A 27,794-nucleotide genomic window follows, 5' to 3' on the forward strand; every position below is an offset into this window, starting at 1 on the left:
TAATGTCTACCTTAGGAGAAAAATAATTTCATTATCTCATTTTGTGGGTCACACAACTGAGGCGGAGAGGATTTGGCATCCTTGCACAGGATCACACAGGCAGTAAAGGGGATAGCTAGGATTTGATCTCTGACGCAGGATCTCTTGGGCTACCAGGAAGTCTTCTGAAGCTTTTTAGCCTAAGTGAAATAATGAAAGGACAACTCTAGGAGTTGTTCCCTCAACCACAATACTGACATCAACTATTCTCTTTTCATTGAGTTTTTTCATGTAAAACCATGGTGCCATTGAAGAAAATCAACTAGTGTTAAAACGATTAGCAAAAGCAAAAGTCCCAATTTAAGTAAAACCATTCTCTAACTTGCTCACTCTATCATATTTCTAACATTTCCATTTTCTCAGGCCACCCAGTTCATTTACATATCAGTGTTTGCAATATTACACAGTGGTTTGTTCTAATGTTAGCTAAGCTTTAAATATGCCTTCAGAGCTACTCTGTGTAATCATGCTTGTCTCCATTTCACAATGTAACCAATAGTGTTGAGCATGTGGGGAAAGAGCCCTTTTCTCTGTCAGTGATTTCAGCTGTCAGCCTCTAAAACAGTGACATGGGGAAGCTGTTACTAAAGCTGTCTTTGTCAAATCATCCCTGGAGAAGGAAATGGCAACCTACTCCATGGGCTCTTCAGTAGGAAATAAATCTACAACAGTCAACATTTCAGTCTCTTGAACACTTTATTTGTTATAAATACAAGTCCATACCACAAGATGGCACCTTCTTACTTTCCAACATCTACGATTACAAACATTCATCTTCATAAAATGGTTTCAGCTTTTTCATGTGTTGTTTAGATATTATTGAAACCTTATAAAAGCAAGACTTCCTACAAACAGGATCGGTGTTAGATGTATATTAAATGAGGTCAGATAATTAAATTCAAAAAAAGAATTTATAAATATTCAGATAAGAAAATTGAAATTACAAAAGCAGAGTTTGTCATCATTAAACTGAATTACAACTGTGTGTGGCTAATGCTATATCTACATGGTAAAGTTTTTGTTAAAATACAGTTTTAGTAATTAAATAATTTACCTCTTTTTTCCAATATAACCTCTGATTTCATTTGTACACCCTAACATTCAGTACACATTTCATTCAAAACCACTTAGCTTTCATCTAGTCCAGCAACTACACACATTTCATTTGTTTTCAATAGATACAACTCATGAAGTGCCATCATCCTCCTGGCTACAAAACAAAATACAATTTGTAAAGGTAAAAACTCAGAATTTCTGAAATGGTAACCCATTCTCTCTGTGTTCGTGAAAATAGGCAAGCCAATTTGAAAGTCTTTGAACTGACGTAAATTCTAGAAAACTCAGTGTTGAAGTATGGGAAGAATAAGGATTTGCACTAATATAGTGCATAAGAATGCAGTGTCAGACTGATCATTTACAGTAAAAGCCTTGGCCTCTCCGGATTGTCATCATGCTGCTGAGGATAAAATTTACTTAAGTCTGTGGGAATTCCATCATGTTTTCTTCCTCCCATTTCCAAACAGGAAGAGAAGGGTTTTCAGGTCCCTTGGGAAAATCAAAAACATTAAACACTCACACCCACAAACAACTGGAAAGCAAAATGGCAGACCTAATAATCCTTGACTCCATGTCCAAATGAAGTTGAGGCAATATTACTTTTGCAGTATTTGTATTCTGCTCAGTATATCACACCATGAGATTCCTCAAAAAACTGAGAAGTCTGAGAGCTACAAAATAGAAAGCGGTTAAGGCAGTTGATGTCTACATTTGGATTTCTTTTTTCGGGTTACATGTCTAAGTCTCCATCGTAGGCTAAGGTCAGAGGCTTCTGTTGGGGAGGTGTGCTTTGATGCGGTTTTGGCTTCTTGCTGTAAAGGGAAAAGAATTCCTGAGATGAAGAAAGTTCTCAGAGCTCTGTTTCATCTGCCAAAGAAAACTGTAAGGTACAGAAATCCAAGTGGTTAGACAAAAGACTGATTTCTCTGGACTGGCGGGTTCCTTTTTGGAATACTGGTGTACTTTAACCCTTAAACCAGGAGAAGCCTTTCTTTTCCCCCCAAAATCTTATAAATCTTAAAAATAGTTTAGTGGAAACAATGAACTTGGTAAAGGGCCACTTTCCTTTGTTTATACGCTGTAATGTGAACATCTGTTGCTCACTAATTCCTAAGCTACCAAGACCTCCACAGCGCAGATGTTTTAACATTGTAAGTAGCTAGAACAGCCAGATTCTCTTGCTTTACTCTGCTGTTGTTTTTAAGTAAACACACTTCTGCTCGGGCTTGAAACCTGGCATCTAGCTGCCAAGTCACCAAGGTCTGTTAGGAGAATTTCACTGATGTACCAGGCAAAAGCTTTCTCTTCCGGTCTCTGTGCTCCCTGAGTTTGACATCTTTGCCAGGTTAGAGAGGGCTGTTCTTGCTTCTCACACAGAGAGAAGCTGAAACTGAGTTACATTCCCCAGACTCTCAGCAATGTCCCAGATCTGGGGCAAACCATGCTCCATTATGCCTTTTGATTCTCAGTGTGGGTGAATGTCAACTAATGAGTACTTACAGTTTAATTCTGCTACACACTGCCTTCCCCACCATCATTCTGTCTCCCTTCTGTCCTCAGTGTCTAGGCTTTGCCATGCCTTCAGAGCCCAGCTCTTTGGGTTGTCCTCACCAAGAGGGAGCCACCTCTGGCTTTGTCTCCAGATTTCTATACTATTTATTTTCTTGCAGCATGTTATTAATCGGATGCATGTACTAAGTGCCAAGCCCTGTGCTGAGCACTTTACATGAAACACCTCAATAAATCCCAGGCCAGAAGTGAGAGAAGGGGGCATGGGGATTATCATTACTACTTGACAGAGAAGGACTGGAGAGGTTATTACCTTCCCCAAGTCACTGAGTGAGTGGCAGAGCCTAGAATCCAAATGCATCTTGTACACACAGGAAAAACACTTTTAACCCTTCAGTGCATTCTCCTTGTAGCCACATTATTAATTAGGCACTTGGTAGCAACAACTCTTTTGTCTGTACATATAGTTAATTTTTAATACTTTGAGTGAATGTAAATTAAAAACAAACATTTTAATCTGTACAGTTGATTGGCATTTTGAACATTATGTTGCAACGTTGCATAATCATTACCCCAAAGGGAAACTCTTCCCACTAAGCAGTCTACACTTTGGAACAAGTAGCCTTTGGGACACTTTCCAAATACCATTCTTTAAGGCAGCTCCGAGAAACCAGCATTTGTCCAAAGGAGGAGACTAATGTAATGCATTATATAAGGCTATATATTTTACAAAATGCAATGTATCGTAAAGGGGGTAATTAGGAACTGTTACGGACTCAATATTTGCATTACCCTTTCCTCAATCATATGTTGAAATCTTAACCCTGAATGTGATGGTATTTGGAGGTGGAAGATGGCCTTTGGAAGGTGATAAGGCATTCTCTACCCCTGGCAACCACCTGTCAACTTTCTGCCCCTGTAAATTTGCCTATTCTGGATATTTCCTATGGAATTATACTGTATGTGTGGCTTTTTGTGTCTGGCTTCTTTTACTTAATGGCTAAAAAGTTGAGAATTGCATGATGCGTGCATTTTACCACAAAAGAGACACATGTCTGATGACATTTTTTTATAGGGAGAATCTCCTAGTTTAAAATACTGAGAGAAACTTTGTTTGAAACAATTTATAGATGCTAGAAGCAATTTATAGATGTTGAAGAGGTGAATTAGAATTGATTTCTAAAAAGCCTATTGACAGGAACCAGAGATCCTACAGCGTCCACACCCGGCATACAGTAGGTGTCTGTGTGTGACTGAGTGCTGGGCATGGGCTGCAGGCAAAAACATCCTCAACAGTGGAGAGGCAGAAATAAGCTTCAAAATTCACTGCAGAGGTATACTCACCCTAGGCCTGTTCCCCTTCTCAAAGAACAGGGACTGCATAATTATCTGAATAACATCCAAATTTGTCTATATTAATGTATATGTAGAATCCAGTGGCTCTAGTCACACTGCCAGGCTCCAGCTTGGGTGCAGAGCACACTAATCTGCATTTAAAGGGACTAAAAACTCACACAAATGAGAATTTACAACAAATTGGAAGTGACGGTTTGTCTATTATCCACCCTAGGGATGGTAGTAGAAGGTGTCCTAATGTCCAAAAGAATAGGAGGAATTTCATTTGGAATGACCATAGGGATCTTCTACCTCCTCCATCTCCTGCTGTTTTAGGGGAAGAAAAGAGAGGGGCAAAAAATAAAGGTGTTTCCAGAGTTTCTGGCAATTCACTTTTTAAAGTATTTATTTTAATGACATATAATTGATTTACAATGTTGTTAATTTCTGCTGTACAGTGATTTAGTTATATGTATACATGTTCTTTTCCATTATAGTTTATCACAAGATATTGAATATAATTCCCTGTGTTATACAGTCAGACTTTGTTGTCCATTCTCTATACAACAGTTTACATTTGGCAATCCACTCTCTCTTTTTTTTTTTTTTTTTGAGGAATTGGCTTCTCTAAAAAAATTATTTCATTGGAGTATAGTTGATTTACAATGTTGTTAGTTTCTGCTGTTCAGCAAAGTAAATCAGTTATACACATACGTATGTCTACACTTTGTCAGATTCTTTTCTCATATAGGTCATTGCAGAGTATTGAATAGAGTTTCCTGTGTTATACAGTGATCCTTATTAGTTACCTAGGCTCAGGGGTAAAGAATCTGTCTTCCAGTGCAGGAGACTTGGGTTCGACCCCTGGGTCAGAAAGATCCCCTGGAGAAGGAATTGGCAACCCACTCCAATATTCTTGCCTGGGAAATCCCATAGACAGAGGAACCTGACAGACTACCATCCATGAGGTTGCAAAAGAATCATACATGACTTAGTGACTAAATAACAAGCATGTGACTCCCAATCTCCCAATATATCCCGTCCCACCTGGTAACCATAAGTTTGTTTTCTGTGTCTGTGAGTGTATTTCTGTTGGTAAGTTCATTTGTATCATTTTTTTTTTTTTTAGATTCCACAAATAAGTGATCATAACATTTGTCATGATATTTGTCTTCGACTTACCTCACTCAGTATGACAATCTCTGGGTCTGTCCATGTTGCTGCAAATGGCATTATTCTAACTGGCATTTGTTAAGGGCTTCCCAGCAGCACTAGTAGTAACGAACTTGCCTGGGAATTCCCATGGACAGAGGAGCCCGGTGAGCTACAACACACAGGGTCAAAGAGAGTTGGACATGACTGAAGCGACTTAGCACACACAGCTACGTAGGAGAAACATGGGAAATGACGTCCTGGGATGTGGGGAAGAGGGGTAGAGACGGGTAGCTCTTTATGAAAAGACAACAGTATTGGTTACCAAAGGAGGTGGTGGTTAGAGTTAAATTAGGAGATTGGGATTAATATATACACACCACTATTCATATATACTATATTATATATGAAATAGGTAAACAAGGACCTAGATTATGGCACAGGAACTCTACTCAGTATCTTGTAATAATCTGTAATGGAAAAGAATTTGAAAAGGAACAGATATGTATATACACATATACATACACACACACACACACAAAGAAATGGCAACCCACTCCAGTATTCTTGCCTGGAAAATCCCATGGACAGGGAGCCTGGCAGCTATAGTCCATGGAGTCACAAAGAGTCAGGCACAACAACTGAGCTTGCGCATGTGTGCACACACACACACACATATATATATAAAACTGAATCACTTTTCTGTACACTTGAAACTAACAGCATTGTAAAGTAAGTATGCTTCAATAAAAATAAAATCCCCCTCTCCCCCATGAAAGAGACAATATTGCCTAGGAGACATCTAAACTTGGCCAGCCTCTAGGAGCTGTGCCTAGAAAATTCAGCTCAAATATTACTTGAATTTTTACACCAGTTTACAGGTATGGAATTGTGAACGTTGTGCTCACCTCTAGGACAAAAAAAGAGGTGGCTCCTAGTGTGTAGGCTTGGGGTTTTTGTGGTGTGTGTTGGGATGGTTGTGATAAAGGCTTCATTTCATGATGTCTCTCTTCATACCTTGTAAGCTCTCAGTTGATGTATTAAAATCACAGCTATGAATGTGTGAGGGGCTTCCCTTGTGGCTCAGCTGGTAAAGAATCTGCCTGTAATGTGGGAGACCTGGGTTCAATCCCTGGCTTGGGAAGATCCCCTGGAGAAGGGAAAGGCTACCCACTCCAGTATTCTGGCCTGGAGAATTCCATGGACTGTATAGGCCATGGGGTCGCAAAGAGTCCGACATGACTGAGTGACTTTCACACACATGAATGTGTGAGATCTGAGAACTTTTAGTGAGTTTAAAAGTTAGCAACCACTGAATAATGTGGTAATGCTGCTGAGAAGCTGTGGCTTTAGAGCTTCCTGGCTGGTTAAAAAGAACCCTAAGAGAAAGATCTGAGTAGGGGCCTGCCCTCTGCAAAGTCAGCAAATAGGAAACTTTTCTTCAGAAGCCCCTGCTCCCTTTCCTTTCTTCCTTCCTGATCTTTATTAGGAAATTCATTTAGAAATAGTTTTTAAATTATTTTTCTCTTTTCAACTCTGCTATCAGGTAAGGTATGAGCACCTCACTCACACTAAATCAGGACCCCTAAATGCCTGGCCCGTGGGCCGCCACCACCCCCAGGCATCCTGTGCCCGTGGTGGCCATCTCCCATCCATCACATACTTCTTTCCTGTTGAGCCCAGGAATAGCCTCATAATTCTTCCTAATGCAGCGCTCTTGACAGCCACTACCACTTTTAGAGTTTGCACAAGGGAGAAAACCATTATGCAGCTCTGGCTGTAAGAGATCATTGACTGACACGTTTTAAAGTCACCTTTTCCATGATCATTTGCATTTTAGCAAAGGATAAGCCCATTAGACCAGAAAAGCGAGTTCATTATGAAAAGACAGGTAAGTGCTGACACTTCTCACCACCCTTGATTGCAAGCCACAGGACCCAGACCAGAAGACACTAACAAACAGTCAGCCACTCATGAGGGCTGAGCCTCGGAGGTGGCAGCATCACCTTCAAACTTGAGAGCCCATTCCCTGCATTGTGCTGAGCAAGATAGAATAGATGTGGTTCTCCAAGTAACTTCCAGACACTATGTCTAGATTAACTAAAAGCTCACCCAATGGTCGTTCCCACTAAATGACCTCATGGATCTTTATTGCCAGGGGAGCTAGGGCATCAGTAATATTTCAAGAAACCCAAATGTTTATGGCAGACATACAAAGGATCATATCTAACCAAAGCAGTCCTTGAGAAGACTATTTTTCTCTATTTTCTGAAAAACATTTCCAAATGTTATTATAAATTGCTTTCATCTAAAGTATACACCTAACACCTGGCATGTTATAGCAGCTCTCTTGTCCTAAGTTTTTTATTTTGAAGGAGAAAATATAAAATCTCCAAAACTGTCATCTTCTAACTCTTCTGCAAGCTATTTAATAGAAATAGATGCTGTGAAAACCTATTTGGATTCTTTAGGCAGCTCATATGTAACAGTAAGTGTTCTGATATCACTAAGTCTGTTCCCAGGTCTATAACTTACTTTTCTTGGGAAATGAAGATCTGCTAAAAAATGGAAAAGGTGTAGACATTAAATTGAGTCTAAAGAGTTTTTGGGATTACTCAAGGACAAGAAATTACAGAGACTGGAAGTCCAGTGGAAAGGGGTTAAGACATTTGAGGGTTAAGACGAATCTGGAGCTGATTTTACCAGGCTGATACCCTTACATAAGTTATTGAACTTTTCTGAGTATGGCTTACTCCCTCTTTAAAATAAAGATGATAATAACAACACTTTATTGGATTATTGGAAAGACTGAATAAGGCAACCTATGTAAAGCACTTTGACATATGTGAATATTAGATTTTTTTCTTGACCTTTAAAGATCATGGGCAATAGATTGTTTTAGCTTATCCACTCATTGATTCATTCACTTATTTAATAAATATTTGTGAAACTTGTACTCTAAAAAATAAGTCATTAAAGCTCTTCTCCCCCACCCCCAAGTCCTTATGGTTTGGTAGATGTTGGAAGACGTTTATACAAGTAACTACAATGCCAGCATGGAGTAAATGCCACAGGGCTGGCAGCTTATACAAGTTATTCCAGGCTGTTTCATAAGGAAAAAGTTGGCATTTAAATTTTTATTGGGAAGAACTGTTAGAATGCCAATAATTTATGAAAATTAATTCTAGAAGAATGAACTGTAAGGAGTAAACCATGCAAGCAGAAGCTTTCTTGTGAAATAAGATACCACACTATGTACCCTAATGTAAGGTAACGCTTCCCAAAACACTATCCTTCAGAAAGAGGTTGTAGCCTTATATTCAACTCCTATAAATATTATGAAAGATTACAATATAAAAAGTATTTTAATGGAGATCATAAATATACATGAGCAGTACAAATAAAATGACAAACGTCCCTAATATATATTAATAGATACTTACATCTTGAGATAAAACCTCTGAAATAGCAACACAAGCAGATTGAAAGAAGTGTTGTATCTCAACCAACTTGGATGGATATGAGTATAGTAAACTTGAAATGTTGACTTTGATGTAGAATGAGATTTTAAATGCTTCAATGATAAAGCAACAATTTAAATACAAGGCAATGGCACCCCACTCCAGTACTCTTGCCTGGAAAATCCCATGGACCAAGGAGCCTGGTAGGCTGCAGTCCATGGGGTCGCTAAGAGTCGGACACAAGTGTGCGACTTCACTTTCACTTTTCACTTTCATGCATTGGAGAAGGAAATGGCAACCCACTCCAATGTTCTTGCCTGGAGAATCCCAGGGACGGGGGAGCCTGGTGGGCTGCCGTCTCTGGGGTCGCAGAGTCAGACAGGACTGAAGTGACTTAGCAGCAAGCCTATGCAACACACTGGGGCATAGAGAAATATGAAAATGAAGTTGAAAGAGTTGTTTGGGCTCAAATAGTGGAAGGCTTTTAATGACTTGCAAGGCAGCCAGAACATGACTTTCATGTTGCTGTCAATGGGAAGCCACTGCTGGCGTTTGAGGAGGAAAGGCGCTGATCACTTGGCTAAGTTTTAAGAAGACTAATCTGGCTATAGACAGTTGAAAGGAGGATTGTAGGGCTTCCAAATATGGAGCTAACTGCTACTTCCAATGGGGGATTATTAAGGGTGGATACTGAGGATGAAAAAAATAGATATACTATACACATAAGTATCTATATAATTTGGTCACTAAACAGTAGGGGATGATTCCCTTGATCTTTTACATTAAAAATTCTCTAGAAAATTATGTTTGTCACCACAATTCAGTGAGGTACCTATAATCAATCCCCAGAGCCTAGGAAGGGCTACAGTAAGTATTGTTGAAGGAATGGATTAAGGGTAACATACTTTTAAGCTGAAAGAAAGGGAGAAGTGTAAAAGGGCAGAATTTATGAATGTTAAATTTTAATTTTTAATCTTTTGGATATTCAAGGAAGAAGGAACCATAGAATCTGGAATTGGGGATGTGACTGTGAAGTAGAATACATCTCAGCTTTCACAGACTGATAGACTAGCTGATTATCTTACACTATACTGGGCCCTTGCTTTGAGAGCAGTTTCTCATCTATCAAGCCTTTATGTTCTTTGTTTCAATTTGAGATCTTTTCCTCATTTTTTCTAGTGGTGAATGCTTCCTATCACTCTCAAGCTCACATAAGGTTTTCCACTTCACATTTGTTCATTAAGACAGGATCTAGACAATACAAAATTAATTCAAACATAACTGGTCAAATCCTTTGATTTTAAGGTAAATAACTGAAGGTGTTACTTTTTTATTGCAACACTGAGGAAGTATTAGCTGGATAGCAATCCAACTTCTAGAAATTCAATCTCAATCACTATAGGTGGCAGAAAGAATTAAAGTCACTTGATTTTCTTTACTAACTTTCACTGACCGAGAGCAAAGACTTAAAAACCTGTGTAACCTTGGAAGTATGAGCTAAAATACAAAGACTGGATTTGAATTGAGATTAAAAACTTGGGCAAAAATTGTCAAGGAAACAGTTTGAGACAGATGATGAATATAAATATCTCGATTTAGAGAAAAAAGCAAAGTAACACTTTATGAAAATTAAAAAAAAAAACGTTGAAAAATTTCAGGAAGCTAATAAAATATTCTCAACACACTTAAAAATATTCAAAGGTATTTACTTCTGTCTGGTTTTAAGATCAGCTCATCAAATAAGATATATACAATAAAGTAATCACCATTTTGTGAGAATAATATACTTAAGGAACTAGTTGCTTACAAAACAGGGTTCCTGGAATGGACAATCAAATTTTCTTTTATGGTTGGTCACTGTAGATAAACACCTGACTCTACTGTCTAAAATATACTCATAGGTTTTTTGAACCAACTGGTCAATTTAACATACTTGGTAAAAATAGGTCAGTTTGAGAAGAAAATTTAAGAACTAGAATTTTCTCAGCCTTGCCTGCTATTAGTTACCTGGGGCTCTTTTAATTACTCCTGCATGTGGTCAAATTGTCTGGATGCTTAAATCAGAATTCCTGGAGCTAGAGATAGCAGAAAGGAAAATTTTAAAAAAGTACCTTGTAAAATCTCACTCCCCTAAAATAAAATACTGAGGAATAAACCTGACCAAAAAGGTGAAATAAACCCACAAACCTATGGTCAATTCATCTTTGACAAAGGAGGCAAGAATGTACAATGAAAAAAAAAGTCTGCTCAGCCAGGGGTGCTGGGACAGCTGGACATATGCATGTAAATCAATGAAGTTAGAACACCATAGACAAAAATAAACTCAAGATGGTTTAAAGACTTAAATATTAAGACATTATATTATAAAACTCCTAGAAGAGAGCATAGGCAAAACATTCTCTGACATAACGTGTACCAATATTTTCTTAGGTCAGTCTCCCAAGGCAATAGAAATAAAAACAAAGATGATAAACAAATTGGGCCTAATCAAACTTACAAGCCTTTTGCATAGTACAGGAAACCATAAACAAAATGAAAAGACAACCTACAAGTGAGAGAATATATTTGCAAATCATGTGACTGACAAGGGCTTGATTTCCAAAATGTACAAACAACACACACAACTCAACAAGAAAACAACCCAATTAACAAAAAATGGGCAGAAGACTTCAGTAGCCACTTCTCCAAAGACATACAGATGGCCAACAGGCACATGAAAAGGTGCTCAACATCACTACTTATTAGAAAAGTGCAAGTCAAAACCACAATGAGCTACCACCTCACACCAGTCAGAATGGCCATCATTAAATAGTCTACAGATAATAGATGGTGGAGAGAGCATGGGGAAAAAGAAACCCTCCTATATTGTTAGTGGGAATTTATTGAATAAGTTGGTGAAGCCACTGTGTGAAACAGCATGGAAGTCCCTCAGAAAACTAAAAATAGAAATATCAAATGATCCAGCAATCCCAATTCTGGCCATACATCCATACGTGAAGTTGCTTAGTCGTGTCCGACTCTTTGTGACCCCATGGACTGCAGCCTACCAGGTTCCTCTGTCCATGGGATTTTCTAGGCAATAGTACTGGAGTGGATTGCCATTTCCTTCTCCAAGGGATCTTCCCAACCCAGGGATCGAACCTGGGTCTCCTGCATCATAGACAGACGCTTTACCGTCTGAACCACCAGGGAAGTACACAACCTTAGAAAAAATATATGCACCCCTATATTCATAGCACCACTATTCACAATTGCCAAGACATGGAAAAAATCTGTATGTCCATTGACAAATGAATGGATAAAGAAAATTCTTTTACAAATATGCGATGGAATAGTACTCAGCCATAAAAAAGAATGGAATAATGCCATTTGCAGGAACATGGATGGACCTAGACATTAACACAGTAAGTGAAGTAAGTCAGAGAAAGACAAAAATGTCCTATGATATCACTACATGTGAACTCTACAGTATATAAATGAAACTGTCTACGAAACAGAAACAGACTTACGGAGATATAGAACAAATGTGTGGTTGCCAAGTGGGAGGGTGGTAGTAGTTGTAAGCTTTTATATCTAGAATGGATAAACAACAAGGTCTTACTATATACAGCACAGAGAACTATTTTCTATATCCTGTCCCCATAATGGAAAATGAAAAAGAATGTGTGTGTATACATATGTGCCTGCTGAGCTGCTTCAGTCGTGTCTGACTCTTTGCAACGCTATGCTCTATAGCCTGCCAGGCTTCTCCATCCATGGGATTCTCCAGGCAAGAATACTGGAATGGATTGTCATTTCCTTCTCCAGGGTGTGTGTATGTATTTGTGTGTGTGTATGTGTGTATAAACTGAATCACTTTGTCTAACAGCAGAAATTAAAACAACATTGTAAATCAACTACACTTAATTAAAAAAAAAAAAAAAAAAAAACCTCTGTGATTAAGTCCTGGTACTAAGAGGTACCAGGAAATTCCAGTGTGTTAAAATGGTACTGATCTAAATCAAAATTGTAAAATGGGAAAGCCCTGATTAATGATTTGCCTCGTATACCTGTGATATTATATGAAAGCCAAATACAAAAATGTTATTTCAAATGAGGACAATAAAGATAATACTCTCCCACTTAAACTATTTAGCAATTCTAATGTTGGTGATTATTTGTGAGTTTAAGGGTCCTGTTTTAATGACCAGATTTCAACATAAGTTTTCTTTTAGTATAATATGCCACCAATGAAAATATAGAGTATAAACTTTTTACTAGTTAGTACTTACCAAACAAGGTAGGAAGTAAATACTAGGAAAATCATGATAAGAAAACCACCACCTGAAACTCCATAAACCCAAATTTTCACTCGGCCATCTGTTTAAAATAAAAAATAACAGGCTTAGCATAGAAAAGCTTTTATTTCTCATTTATTTAGTGTATTATTTATTTCTCATCTGAATTCTGAGATTTGCATAAGTCAGAAGCATATGTGAAAATACTCACATGTGACAGCTATCAAATGTCCAAAAAATAGGTGAAAATATTAAATATAGGTTATCAATTTTTTAACAATGCCAAAGACCAGTGCTACTAATCAGTACTTCATAAAATCTAACAACTTGTAGGATATTTTGAATTTATTTTCATTTATATATACTTCTAATACAAAAGTATTACAAAGCATATCCACATGTAGAAGTATATATTATTTTGGATTTAATATCTGTAAGAGGTTAAAAAAAAAAGAACCAAATAGTCTGATCTATTTTGTGATTTTAACTATATGACACACACCTTGACTGTATGTATGGTGTGTGTATGTATAAATTTGAGTTGTTTCTGGAAAACACATGGTTTTTGTTATGTTTTACATGAGCACACAGTTAACTAAACTTAGAATTGCACTGATAATAGCAATTCCTTAGCTTCCCAAAAGGAATTATGCTCCTTTCTGAAAGATGTACACACCAAGGTTCATTATACTACATTGACTGTAATTAACTGTAGGTCCAGAAAAACACATGTCAGAATCTTATTCTAAGACCTTCATGGGATAAAAAACAATCTATTGTAAACATTTGTTTGAAAGAAAATCACTATTACTTTCAATTATATTGTGACTATCTATTACAGTTTTGGCTTACAAGACACTTTCAAGCCTCAATCGGGTTTTAGAATGAGTTTTCAACATAGTAATGACCCTTTTTATGGTCATAAAACTTTTAACAAAGCTTTGATTTTGATCTCTTTGAAACACTAATGATGTGATCCCCTATTCTGAATTTTTTACATTGGCAATTAAAAAAAGTCTTCCCTGAGTGACAATGTACTTTTCATCTTATTACCCCTAAACCTCATAAAGCTGAAGTATTGTAAGATCCAGTGCTTTTAAATCCCTATTGCAGAGTTATGTGATCTGGGTGACCTTTTAAATTATGTTACTTAAAGAAGAATTAATATAGCTGTTTATACGAAGCTAATGCTGTATAGCACAGAGGGCTTAGCTCGGTTCTCTGTAATGACCTGGGTAGATGTGATGAGGAGGGAAGTCCAAGAAAGAGGGGATATATGTGTGCATGTGACTGATTCACTTCATTGTACAGCAGAAACTAACATAACATTGTAAAGCATTTATACTACAATAAAAAATAATTTTAAAAAAAGATATGTAGTGGAAAATTAGTCTTCCTGCCAATCTCTGAGCTCCCTACCCAGGTGCCACTGTTACCAATTTATGAACCATCTCATAGTTTTCTCTGCAAATGCAAGCGAGTATATACACAACATACATGCACTTTTTCAAAAAGACACAAATTGTCCTTATCATTCATTTTGGTACTACTTTTCCACCTAACAATACATAATAAAAATATTTCCATACTAGTTCATAAAGGCAGGTCCATCTCATCCTTTTTAATACCCCTAAGAGACATTACACAGTTGAATCATATTTTTGTTTGTTATTCTGTTTGTAGACATTTATGTTATTTCCATTCATTTGCTATATAATAAGCAATCATATAATGAATATCATTTACATTTTTCTCTCAGTATATGTGCGTATATTTGTATGATTAATTTGTAGGAGGAAAATTTTAGGTCAAAATGTATGATAGGTTTTGCCTAATTGCCTTCCTGAGAGTTTGCTCAAATTTTTAACCCCATTATGAGAACCTAATGAAAGTTATAAACTTTCTCACAGACTAAATATATATTTTACATATATGTTTATATACATACATACATATACAAGTGTATATATGAGTATACATATATGTATGTGTCTGTGTTTATGCATGTGTGTGTACACACATGTATAGTCACATACATGGTATTGATGCTTCAGTTAGATCTCCAGTTTAAGGACTTCATTTGTGGATTTGAAAACTCATTTTCTTGGAACCTCATCTTAATTCTCTCTCTGAAATAGGGTCTAGAAGCAGTGAGTGAGACTGGCTGCATTTCATAGCATGCTTCCCTCAATTTTAAGTCTGTTTCTCTAGCTAAACATCACAGATGAATATGATTTTTAATATCTATGGCATGCCCAGACATACTATGGAACCAAAAGTTAAGATATTGTGGTCATCCTTATAAGCTAGTCACAGAATGTCTTGTTTCTTCCACTAGATCTAGGGTCCTTTGTGCCTGGGCTCTAGTTTTGCTTCATTTGAGCATGTCATCAGGGCACTTTGGTATGACCAAGGCTTAGGATCTGGGCGGAAAGTTCCCAAGGTATATTTTGTCTGAGCTTCATGTGTGTCTTCCTTCTCAAGGTTCCTTCCATCAGTCACGCTATCTCCCTGTCATTCACAGCACTTTGTTTTCTGGAAGAGGTATGTACATTAGGCACAGAGAATTTTGCTTTCATATTTTTGTCCAGTTCTTAAAGAAGAAAGTAGAGGCCAGTGCTGTGTAAGGATCTTATTGGCTTGCCTTTCATACCTTTCTGTCACTTACTGGTGCTGTGACCTTGGTCAAATTATTTTGCATTGCCAGTTTCAGAATCATAATCTCTAAAGTGGGGATAACAACATCTCATTATATGTTGCAAGAATATAATGAGGTGAGTCATGCAATACAACCAGCATGGAATCATAGGGTATAGAGAAATTATCTAATACTGTTCATTCTTATCCTTAATCTCCACTAAGTTTTGAGTCCTATAGGCCTGACACTGTGCTAATACTCACAAAAATTCTTCAGGACAGATGCCTAGATTGATTCATAGATGAGGAAACAGTTCCAGACAGGTAAAGAAATTACATGCAATTACAAAGGAAGTACCTCTGATCCTTGATACCCATAGGTCTCCTGGCCTCTGAAACTGATGCTGTTTTACTATATCACTAGTGTTTCTCAAACCAGATAGGGTACCTGGAATTTCCCTACGTAACTCCATGTTCTTGAGAATCTATTGCTTTTCTCATTTTTCAATTATATATAAAACTTCACAATTTTTATTATAAAGTCTTTGGCAAAGATAATTTACAATTCAAACATTTTCAAAGATTAATATTTGGTTCCTGAACTCAGACTGGGGTTGGGGTTGACAGACTTATTCTCAACCACCCGTGAGAACGTTTTACACTACATGGCACTCAAATGTGAGGAACCTTGAATAAGACCATATTGCCTTTTCTGTCCCTTCTTCCCTCCATGCTTTCCATCATGAGCAGTGGTCACAATATGAACTCTAATCCCCCAAGAGAAAATTTACATTTCTTACTCATAACTGATATGTACCTGGATCAAGGGGTTGGAGAGACCAACCTTTAAAAATATCATGTATTTTTGAATTCACAGGTCTGTTTTTCCCAGCAAGGTTTTTCACATCAGCTTTTTTATCCTCTGAGCCTGGTACCTTCATGCAGTAATCCAGGAGACCATTTGATCTCATGATCTCTGTATAGCCTTTCTCACAACCACAGACTCCACCCTACAGCATGAAAAATACATTTCTGGTTACACAGTGAGTTGTACAGATGAAAAAATAACACCTTAATTGTTGGAACTGCTCGATAGTTGCATGATATGTCATGGCAATTTAGGGTTTTTCAGCACCAGACTTGTCAAAGCAATGAAAATTCAATAAATAGTTCATCTTTCTGATTTCCAAAGCCAACACTTCAATAAATTATCAGTTCTTTCTAGTGATTGATCATTCTTACACCTTCCAAATTGAAATCATAATTTTTTGTCAATAGAGAATATGAACTACATCCTTTTCTCTCTTACAGAGGTGTTTAAAGCTTTAATTAAAAATTTACTTTGGTTCTTCCCCCAGCTATCTCAGATTCCTGCCTGCCTACTCCAATCTGTCCTTAACATTGAGAAGCAAAGCAACAGAAATTATGTGCATCTCTTCTCTGAGTTTTGTGCTCTTTGAGGTCTCTTTCTGCCTCTATCATCTTCTATCATTGATCACGAACTAGAATGAACTGGCTCTCCACTCGTAGGCTTAGTTCCGCACTCAGAGGAGACAGTCCAAGGCTGTGAAGGGGGGAAAAAAAACTTCACCAAAGGCACATGTCCACGAGAGGGAGGAAAGACAGAGAGAGAGATATCTTAAAGTAACCTGAGTGTCACACCACATCATCACATTCCTAGTTGGCATCATGACAATGGGTCTTTCATATTTGTCTGTGGATTCCTGGTAATTTTCATGCACAATAAGCCTTTCAAAGAAACTGATAATGATACAGTGTAATGGGCAAAGATTTTCTATCTGTCTCTGGAAGTGAAACTGAAATAACTGCTCTTCCTTCCTCCAGAAAACATAAAGCCAATAGAGGAGAATAGAAAATAAGCATGAGATTATGAATCTCTATGACTTTGCTATTAGGATTCCTTACATAAAACTATGTCTGGTATTTTCTCAACATACCTTAGCCTTAAATGGTAACTCATATCAATCTTTCTTTATGCATCAGCCATGTTTACTTACTGGTTCCAAATAGGGGAAGGAGTATGTCAAGGCTGTATATTGTCACCTGCTTATTTAACTTATATGCAGAGTACATCATGAGAAATGCTGGGCTAGATGAAGCACAAGCTGGAATCAAGATTGCCGGGAGAAATATCAATAACCTCAGATATGCAGATGACACCACCCTTATGGCAGAAAGTGAAGAGGAACTCAAAAGCCTCTTGGTGAAAGTGAAAGAGGAGAGTGAAAAAGTTGGCTTAAAACTCAATATTCAGAAAACTAAGATCATGGCATCTGGTCCCATCACTTCATGGGAAATAGATGGGGAAACAGAGGAAACTGACAGACTTTATTTTTGGGGGCTCCAAAATCACGGCAGATGGTGACTGTGGGCGTGAAATTAAAAGACTCTTACTCCTTGGAAGAAAAGTTATGACCAGCCTAGACAGCATATTAAAAAGCAGAGACATGACTTTGCCAACAAAAGTCTATCTAGTCAAAGCTATGGTTCTTCCAGTAGTCATGTATGGATATGACAGTTGGACCATAAAGAAAGCTGAGCACCGAATAATTGATACTTTGATCTGTGGTGTTGGAGAAGACTCTTGAGAGTCCCTTGGACTGCAAGGAGATCTAACCAGTTCGTCCTAAAGGAAATCAGTCCTGAATATTCATTGGAAGGACTGATGCTGAAGCTGAAACTCCAATACTTTGGTCACCTGATGTGAAGAACTGACTCATTTGAAAAGACCCTCATGTTGGGAAAGATTGAAGGCAGGAGAAGAAGGGGATGTCAGAGGATGAGATGGTTGGATGGCATCACCGACTCAATGGACATGAGTTTGAGTAAACTCTGGGAGTTGGTAATGGACAGGGAGGCCTGGCGTGCTACAGTCCATGGGGTCACAGAGTTGGACATGACTGAGTGACTGAACTGAACTGATTTACTTAGTCATCAGTTGTTGACTGAACACATGATATTGAGGAGCAACAGATACTAAAGTAAAAAGTAGAAGTTAAAAAAACATAATTAATAAATGCCTAAAGTTTAGGAAGAGAGTATATAATGACAGTTATCATTATAAATATTTCCAGTGGTTTTACTTAAAGACATTACTCAATGTTCAATGGGGAGAAACTAATGAAGAAAATTGGTACAAGCTCAGATATGAAAGCTATCGTTTGAAGATGTGTCTCTAGTCTGAGTGAAAAGCTGTAACCAGTTATATAGGCCAAAGGTTCAAGGGAAAAGGTATTTTATATTTATTACAGAGGGTATCCAGAGAGTTGGTGGGAAGCCACAACTTCTATTTCACAAACATCATTAGCCCATGAAGTCGTTGCTGATCTCTTTCCCTTCTTTTTTCCACTGGAAACTTAATCCCTAGCTTTCCTGTATCAAAGAATTAACCTACTTCTACTTGAAGTAGAAGGTCCATGAAATAGAATGGAGCATTTGAATCATTTTAACCAAATCATTTTTGGAAAGAACACAGTATAAGAAGAAACTTATTTCTTTGAGAGACAGGGCACACCTTTCTTTATACACTGTACACTGTGAGTACCACTGATTAGAATACATGGTACATTTTGCATTAAATCCTGAGCAGTAATGGGTGGGAATTAAAGAAGGAAAAGGAGAAAAATTTCTGCTTTAAAAAATGTATATATCAGACTCCTTTTCTTCCTAGTGTTGTCAGTTTCTCTCCCCAGAATGTAAGCTGCATGAGGGCAGGAAGTTTGTTTCCTGCTGTGTCCTCAGCACCTTGGACAGTTCCCTGTGTGCCAGCCATTCAGTAAACTTTTATTGGTGACTGAATAAATAAATGGGTGTTATGGGGCAAAAAAAAAAAAAAAATGTGTATATATATATACACACCCATAATTATTACCCATAACCATACTATCAACTTATTTAAAATCAACTAAAAATTTATACACACTAATCACAGTGTAATCAAATTTAGTACCTAATGTTTAACAAACATGAACATATCCTTTTAAAGATTTTGCAAAATAGTTTAGGTATATGAAATGGAGGAAATAAAATCAACTGAGAACACATTGATAATCAGAGGAGAAATAGAGCTAACAGAGATTAGATATCTGAAAGAGAGGTTAGCTATAGATGGATTTAGAGTAAAAAAGACTGCTTTCTTGAACACATGGCCATGCAAAGAAATTCTTAATAGCTGTGATTACTTCTGCAAACGCCTCTAGGTGGTATCGTGGGCCCATGGAATTGCTGCTTGGGCTACAGGAGACTGGAAAACATCAGACAACATACATATAACACAATTAAATTACCTGTCCAAGCCTCAGCACCTGACTCACCTGTGTGCAGTAGGAGAAAGGTTTTCTGCAAGCTGGGTTACACTGCCGAATAGCAGCAGGGCGTGCCTGAGGGGAGCAGCCTCCTACAAAGGAAATCCCGCCATCATTTACAGATTTTTCTAGGATAAATATTCACTTCTTTTCCTCTCTGGCACTGGCTACCTTGTAACAGTATTATTTTTAAAAAAATCTGTTTGCTGACAGTGTGGCTCAGTTTTATTTTGTTGATTATTCTAGGAAGGGCTGTTTGAGATGGGAGGCTCTGCTAACAGAAGTTGTTTACAGTTGAGATTTTATACCTGCGTGTTGGCCAGGTGATTCTATCATATGGCTTCACTTGAGGGCAAAGCCTGTGAGTGTCAGGATCAGCAAAAGAATTGATGAAATCTCAGTTGAAGTTCAGGAGCAGAAAATATATACGCTCAAAGATCTGTCTATATAGTTTTTTTCCAGCTTCCAAACTAGGCACTAGACCAATTCCCAACAACCAAACACTAAAAGAATGCCACTAGCCCATTCATGAGACCATGATATTAAACAATTTGGTAACATTTTAAACATATTTCAGCCAGAATACACACATATACACACACATGCAGAGTCACATACAGATTGCCACACATATTTTTAAGAGCAAATGTATATACTCCAGCAGGGATAATCATACATCTGACACTAGTACTTGCAGGTCCTTATTAAAATAGCTTTCAGTAACTAGATGGAATAATATCTCTGTAATCTAAAACTCATTTATATATTAGTCATGCCTTCCTGGATTCAAGGTACCAGCAAAGAAGTTGACATATTATTCAAGGGCACCATTGAAGCTACATTTATATACCACTGGTTGCATTTATAGGTTCTAGTCTCTGCATTATTATAATTGTCAACCAATTATATAGTATATAATCATAACACAGCCAATTATGATTTTGTAACTAGAGAAAGTTTTGTGCTTAAGGCTGTGTAGGGAATGTGGCATCTACATTTTTCTGAAAAATGAAACAGCTAAAATCTGTTACTTGAAAAATAATTTCCACAAGAAAAAAAACACCAGGCTCCAGAATGAGCAGGTAGGTGTGAAACTGATCATGTGTTAGTGGCAGTAACCACACAGCCTTGTCACTGCCAACAGAGTTTGGAGGTGGTGTTTTTTCCTCCTTAAACCAGGGATCTCCACCATGCAGTGTGTATACTCCATGGGGAGAGGAGCACCTGGGAGCCAGGAAAAACATGTTAGAATTTGTATATTTTAGCCAACATTTTAAATTTTAACAGTTAACTTCTTTAACTTTAACTTAACAAATTAAGCTGTGATGATACTTGGCAGGTGACACTGGTAACCTGAACTCATTCATCAGGTGGCCCTGGGATGCACACCGGGCGCGAGGTGCTCCACGCATCTGATAGTGGAGCCCTCACCGGTTGGTTAACTCCCAGCATGCTGCAGCAAGTGATGCTTTCTGTGTTCCTGGTTAGGCAGATGTACCGTATATTTAGTTTTAATAATAACTTACACAATGGGCAAGTCACTTAAAATAAATGGTTGTATGGAAAAACTATGGACTTAAAGGGACAACCAATAATGAAAAAAACAAGTAAACTAGAAAAAGGTGAAGCAGACGATCTTTCTCCGATAGAAAACTCGAGATTCTTCTATTCTGATGAGCTCTTAGTCAGCCGTAGCGCTAAGTAAAAAGAATGACAATTTGATTTTCTTTCATAAGAAGGCATTGAAACAAACCCCTTTAAAATGATTGAGAAGACCATTTGTACAATCTAATTGCATTCACTGCCCTGAATGAGGAACCCTTCCTTCAATATATATTCAGATATTAAATAATAATCAAGGCTACCACATTGTTAAAAAATGAAGCTTTCAGTACATGAACATAAGCATCTATAATTTACAGGAAAATGTTTTTAATCATTAATATATTTTAGCTTTATTATATCTTTATCAACTCTTTTAATTTCAATTTCTGTATATGTTTCATAACATGATACATTAGCACAGTAGTGTGGGATTTTAGGATATTTTGAGGTCTGTTCTCAAATACCTTTTACTGAAAAGGTACATCTTTTAAAATTTTAGAGACCACTGTTTTAAATCAACATCTGTGTCTTTCCGTTTTTGTCTTAGATCATGATATTCAAGGAAATTTTATTATGTATCAACTGATGCTGAAGCTGAAACTCCAACACTTTGGCCACCTGATGTGAAGAACTGACTCCTTGGAAAAGACCCTGATGCTGGGAAAGATTGAAGGTGGGAGGAGAAGGGGACGACAGGGGATGAGATAGATGGATGGCATCACCGACTCAGTGGACATGAGTTTGAGTAAACTCTGGGAGTTGGTGATGGACAGGGAAGCCTGGAGTGCTGCAGTCCATGGGGTCACAAAGAGTTGGACACAAATGAGTGACTGAACTGAACTACTACTTTAAGTTGTCTGATATACTGTGTGTGTGTATGCTCAGTCAGTCAGTTATATCTACTCTTTGTGACTCCACTGTAGCCCACTAGGCTCCTCTGTCCATGGAACTCTCCAGACATGAATACTGGAATAGTTTGCCATTTCCTTATCTAGGGGATCTTCCCGACTCAGGGATTGAACCCCTGTCTCCTATGGCTCCTGCACTGGCAGGAGAATTCTTTATAATTGTGCCACATGGGTAGCCCGTCTGAGATATTATGGGACTTCATATAGAACTGTTTGCTTTCTAAGATGCAAAGATCTAATGGCAACTTGCCATGAAGCTCATCTAAGTCCACTCCCCAGTCTTCCCTTGCTTATAATTTTTAAGCTAATTCTTCTCACCAACAGCAACACTCAGAGATCTTTCCGAAGTGCCCACATGAATCTTAGGCAGGAATACCTGTGACGTTAATGCCATCTGAACGTTGGCACCACACAGTTCGTTCATTATTGTTCCAAAGACTTGCTTTCCATGTGTAGTGATAACATTTACCTCCTGCAAGTAAATATGATAACAGCGGTTCTATTATGCCTCAATCAAAGCAGAATAAGCATTGATCAATCAAGGCTGAGAGTTGAAAAGTGCTCTTGGTACCTGTACAAGGGCGTGTTTCTAGAACCTGCTGGGGGCAGCTGTCTTGGTTCTCAAAAGACTGAATTATAAATGTCCTTGACCTAGATTGGCGACCCAGAGTCTCGAAGCTTCTTCCATCAATGCAGGTCAGCTCACATGTGCTCCACTCTGACCATTCTGTTAAATGGCAGTCTCCTGGAGGATCATGCAGCACAGAGCAGAGGAAACAGTGTGAAAACTGGCCCCTGACCCCATTTACACACACAGGGTTCACAGCCGGATTTGTGTGGTGCCACAGTGACCACGTGCATTCCAGAAACTACAAACTCTATGCTGACAAATTTTCTAATTAGAAAGCACTAGGAGTGAGGAAGTAATTTATGGTTTAATCTAGTTGAATGAAAAGCGCCAAGCACTATACTGCCATTATTTTGCTTCAAATCATGGCAGTTTTATCTAGAGAACACTAGTGTCTACTAGTGACGATAAAAATTTTAAAAGGACGTGTAAAGATTACAGCAACTCAGTTTTTAAAGAGCATCATAACATCATAAAATGGATGTTCATAGAAATTATATAAAGGAAAGAAGTAGAGTAGCTTTAAACTTAAAGAATGTTTCATTTAACAATCCAAACACGCCCAATTTGTGTGTGTGTGTGTGTGTGTGTGTATATATACATGAATGTATGTATACACACATATATGTCACATGCCATATTATAAGACCACATAAGGATATATTTAGCCACCTTAAGCTCCTGCCATACAAGGTTAAGTTGTGTTATTAGGATTAAAATAAACTCATAAATCTTATGTAACTAAGAATAACCTTCACAATTACATAGGACTTGCTTGTTTAACAGAGTGCTTTCACGAACTTTTACCCTTACTTGTCGTCACCATGTCATCAGCCAGGGTTCATTACTCATGGATTCAGTCAACGTTTTTTGAATGCTGGCAATGTTCTTGGTGTGGTCAGGTATTATTAACACATTTTCTAGATGGAGCAACCACTGCTCAAAGTGACAGAGTATATGTCCCAGGCAAAATGCCAGTGACGTGATAGTGACCAGATTCTAACTTAGCTCTTACATTTCCAAGTCCAGTGCGTCCCCCCAACTCGCTCTGCCAGCCTACTTTGCCTCTATAGAAGCTGTTAGGTATATTCCAAAGTGATAACCAATGACACATGGATTAAAGTTAGTTACAAACTTCAACTTGGATGAGAGAGAACTCCAAAAAACAGAAAAATAAATTAAAAGGTCACCATGGAAGGCATTCCCAATCATTTAAAATTGCCTACCTGGGCAAGGCACTGAACACGGCTGTTTCAAGACGCTGTCTTGAAAGGGCATCTCTCTACACAGTGCATCATCTACACGTACAGTCCAGGGAGATATTGAACCATTGTGGACCACACAGGAGAGGCTGCGGGTCTGGACTCCTTCCCCACAGTCTCCACCCTGTCAGAGGAAAGGATGCTGTCAGCATTACCCAAATCAGGAACATCTCAAAGTTTTAGCTCCCGCCACCTCTTGGGAAAAAGAAACCAAAAAACAAAAAAACACAGTTGCATATTTCTTTAGCTTCCTCCTGTTGAGAGTTATCTTTCAGTTGTTGACAATAAGGCATCCCTGAGCAATTCTCTTAGAGCTGACAGAGCAATTGAAGCAGAAATGCAAATTTATGCCTTGAAATTTATGCACTCAGAATATGACGATTCATTCTGGAACTCAGCCAGGATTGACTGAAAAAGAAAAACAATACCTAATTTGTCTAGGTGTATGTGATAAAGTGGCCTAATCCATAATCACTCCCCAAAAGAGCATGTACAACCACAGGGTGTACATTTCTCTTTTGCTTTGCTTGTTTTTTTTTTGTAGGGAATTCAGTACTTTTTCATGTGGATTAGATTGGGGTTTCCAGTAAAACGCTGATTTTCTCGGAATGCCTCTGTGCTGAATATTATTCTTTGAAGACATTTTATACAAATCCCACTCAGATTTTTCTGGCCAATTAGAAAAAAAATTTGCAGTTTCTCACAGAAACTGAAGCTTTGTGGTTATCTAGCTCAACCATCTGCCTGATGAAAGACTTCCTACTCTAACATTTTTAGCAGATACTCACAAGGTGAGTATTATCTCCTCAGTTTAGTCAGGTGCTCATATTTCAAAAAGAAGTCCATTGGATATTTGGATAACTGAAGAGGGTAGTTTTGTGGTTTTTTTTTTTTTTTTTAATCCCAGGGGTGCAAGAGTGAGGCTGAGAGAGCCATCGCGGGTACAGAGGAAAAGCAAATACGAGGTAGTGTGTTGTCAACTGGCCTCAACTTCATAGTAAACACAGCTGGTTTCTTGGTCAGTCACAACATTGTTTAGACAGGCCACATGGATCATCTAAGATGTGGTGGCAGGGAAAAGGCAGAGGCATTTATATGCCACCTCCTCCATGGATCCAGTTCTCATTGATCAACTTTCATCCCAGGGAGTATTAACTCCCCTATACTTCCGAGGTATGTTACTCAGCTCCCACTAAGCCACGAAATAGGTGGAAGACCAAGAGTTTTTATGATTACCTCTGGTATAGATGGAGAGAGAGAGAAACAACATTTGCATAGACTCTGTCGCTGCACACAAGGATGCTACATGCTACCACCCATTATTAGGTGATAACTGGACAACTGGGCTCTGCATTGGGAAACCGAGTTTCGGCTCCTCCTCATTTCTCCCTCCCACCACAAGACTCAGAAACTACATTGCTAGAACTTCTGCTCTGGCAGCAGCAGGATTGAAGAGGGACATGGTGGGCAGCTAAAGCAGTCATGACAGTGCTCCTGGGTGTGCAGCAGGTGACTCAGAGGCTGATGGGCCTGCTGAGCACCAGCCAGGTCAAGCCACAGTGGCAGCAGCTGCTAAGTATCAGGGGCAGGTTGTGGACGGGCTGCCGGATATGCAGGATGGTACAGAGGCTGCTGATAAAAATTCTTTCAGATTCAAAGTTATACTGGCAAAAAAAAGAAAAGGTGCAACTTGGAGGAGGTCTAAGTTACAGCAACTTAGAGACTGAATCATCTGAGCAGACGCACAAACTGGGACCATCACATCCTTTTCCATAGATGTTTTAACAAGAATTGTGCTTTGTTTATCTAAGATGGCAATCCCCACACTTGCTATCTCAGTATCTCATAACCGTTCTAACCATTGTGAAATGGTTAAAAAAATGTGCCCTAGTTATGAACCCAAGTGCACTTTTTTTTTTTGAGAAAGGGAAGTTCAAAATCAATTCACAATATATTTATCCAAACCAAATGTTCTAGTAAATATTTATACCCCAAAGTTGAAAATAACTAGCATAAGTTAAATTTGGGTTTGGGGGTGGGTTCTTTCTGTAACTTTTGGCCATTGCATGGCCAAATTGCCTAAGGTATATGTTTCACTGTAGAGTGTCAGAGTTCATGAACTTGGAGTCTGAAGATACTGCAGCATGTCTGAAGTTTGAAGTTACTGCTCTCTAGAACCTCAGGTAACTGGAGATGCAATTGATTAGAGCTTTGTTTGACATTCCAGGAGATGGAGTGTGCAGAAATGAAGGGAAACTAGTCAACATCAGGGAGCACTTTCAAAACCAAGACAAACAATAATATGTTTCTAGTATGTATCCATGTTCCACCTTAATCTCTTATAACCTTTGACAACAACAGCCACAGTATGAGGAGAAATCAGCAGTAGAATGATAATTTCATTCATAAAGCAAGCATTCATCCAGTCTCACTCATAAGACTTTACAAGCAGGACTTGAAAACAGAGCCAGGCTTCTTAGAAGAAGATGGTCAACAGTCAGGATTCTGTCACTAAGTCTCTGCTGTCCAGATAATTAATGGACTTCCTGTCTACTCTGGATCAGCATCACCAGATGTGGATCAGCAGGTTGTGCTAATGCTCAAAATCAGAGTTTTTATCGACCTTATAATAACAACCTCAATTTATTGAGCTCTAAATTTAGGTACTATGGTCAGCACTACATATGACTTGTCTGCTGCTGCTGCTGCTGCTGCTAAGTCGCTTTAGTCGTGTCCGACTCTGTGCGACCCCATAGACAGCAGCCCACCAGGCTTCCCCGTCCCTGGGATTCTCCAGGCAAGAACACTGGAGTGGGTTGCCACTTCCTTCTCCAATGCATGAAAGTGAAGTCGCTCAGTCATGTCCGACTCTTAAGGACCCCATGGACTGTAGCCCACCAGGCTCCTCCATCCATGGGATTTTCCAGGCAAGAGTACTAGAGTGGGGTGCCATTGCCTTCTCTGTATGACTTGTCTAATCGCTACCAAAACCCCCAGCAAAACAGGTACTACTGCTCCTCTTGTGATATACATAAGTCAACAGAATTTGGAGAGTTTGAAAACCTGGCAAAAAGTGCAGAGTGAGGAACTGGAAAAAAAATCTTGACCAAAATTAGGCCTGCAAAGATGCTGATAATAGGGGGAAGCATGCAAGTTTGGGAAATTAAGAGGCATATGGAAACTCTCTGCTCAGTTTTTTGGTATATTTAAAACTACTTTAAAAAAATACAGTCTAGAGACTTCCCTGATAGCCCAGGGGTTAAGACACTGCTTTTCAATGCAGGGGGGCACAAGTTCAATCCTTGGTCAGGGAACTAAGGTCCCACATGCCACAGGGTGCAGCCAAAAATTAAAACAAACAAATTAAAAACACTCAATTATCTTTAAATAAAAATAAAAGTCTACTGATATATATTTAAATAATAATACAAAATATGTGTGTGAGTCTATAAATATACACAAATGTAAAATGGTGAATCTAGTGAAGAGTAGGCAATGGCACCCCACTCCAGTACTTTTGCCTGGAGAATCCCATGGATGGAGGAGCCTGGTGGGCTGCTGTCTATGGGGTCGCACAGAGTCAGATATGATTCAGTGACT

The 27,794-nt window shown here is 38.4% G+C and overlaps 1 protein-coding gene and 1 non-coding gene across 2 annotated transcripts in view; both read right to left on the reverse strand.

Moving 5' to 3' along the window:
* Positions 1-729: 729 nt before the first annotated feature.
* Positions 730-27,794, reverse strand: part of THSD7B (thrombospondin type 1 domain containing 7B) — a 1,073,031-nt gene continuing 1,045,966 nt past the window's right edge. Inside the window, exons 22-28 of the mRNA XM_070768428.1 lie at positions 24,159-24,318; positions 22,876-23,049; positions 22,681-22,776; positions 19,801-19,883; positions 16,284-16,476; positions 12,824-12,911; positions 730-1,907 (exon numbers count right to left, since the gene is read on the reverse strand). Of these exons, the coding sequence (XP_070624529.1) occupies positions 1,826-1,907; positions 12,824-12,911; positions 16,284-16,476; positions 19,801-19,883; positions 22,681-22,776; positions 22,876-23,049; positions 24,159-24,318 (876 nt within the window). The 3' untranslated portion in view covers positions 730-1,825. The remainder of the gene's footprint in view (positions 1,908-12,823; positions 12,912-16,283; positions 16,477-19,800; positions 19,884-22,680; positions 22,777-22,875; positions 23,050-24,158; positions 24,319-27,794) is intronic.
* On the reverse strand, positions 11,673-11,744 carry TRNAH-AUG (transfer RNA histidin (anticodon AUG)). Its single transcript has one exon. It is a non-coding gene; the product is annotated as a tRNA-His (tRNA).

This window comes from Bos indicus, chromosome 2 (genome assembly GCF_029378745.1).
Source record: "Bos indicus isolate NIAB-ARS_2022 breed Sahiwal x Tharparkar chromosome 2, NIAB-ARS_B.indTharparkar_mat_pri_1.0, whole genome shotgun sequence".
Classification (NCBI taxonomy): domain Eukaryota; kingdom Metazoa; phylum Chordata; class Mammalia; order Artiodactyla; family Bovidae; genus Bos; species Bos indicus.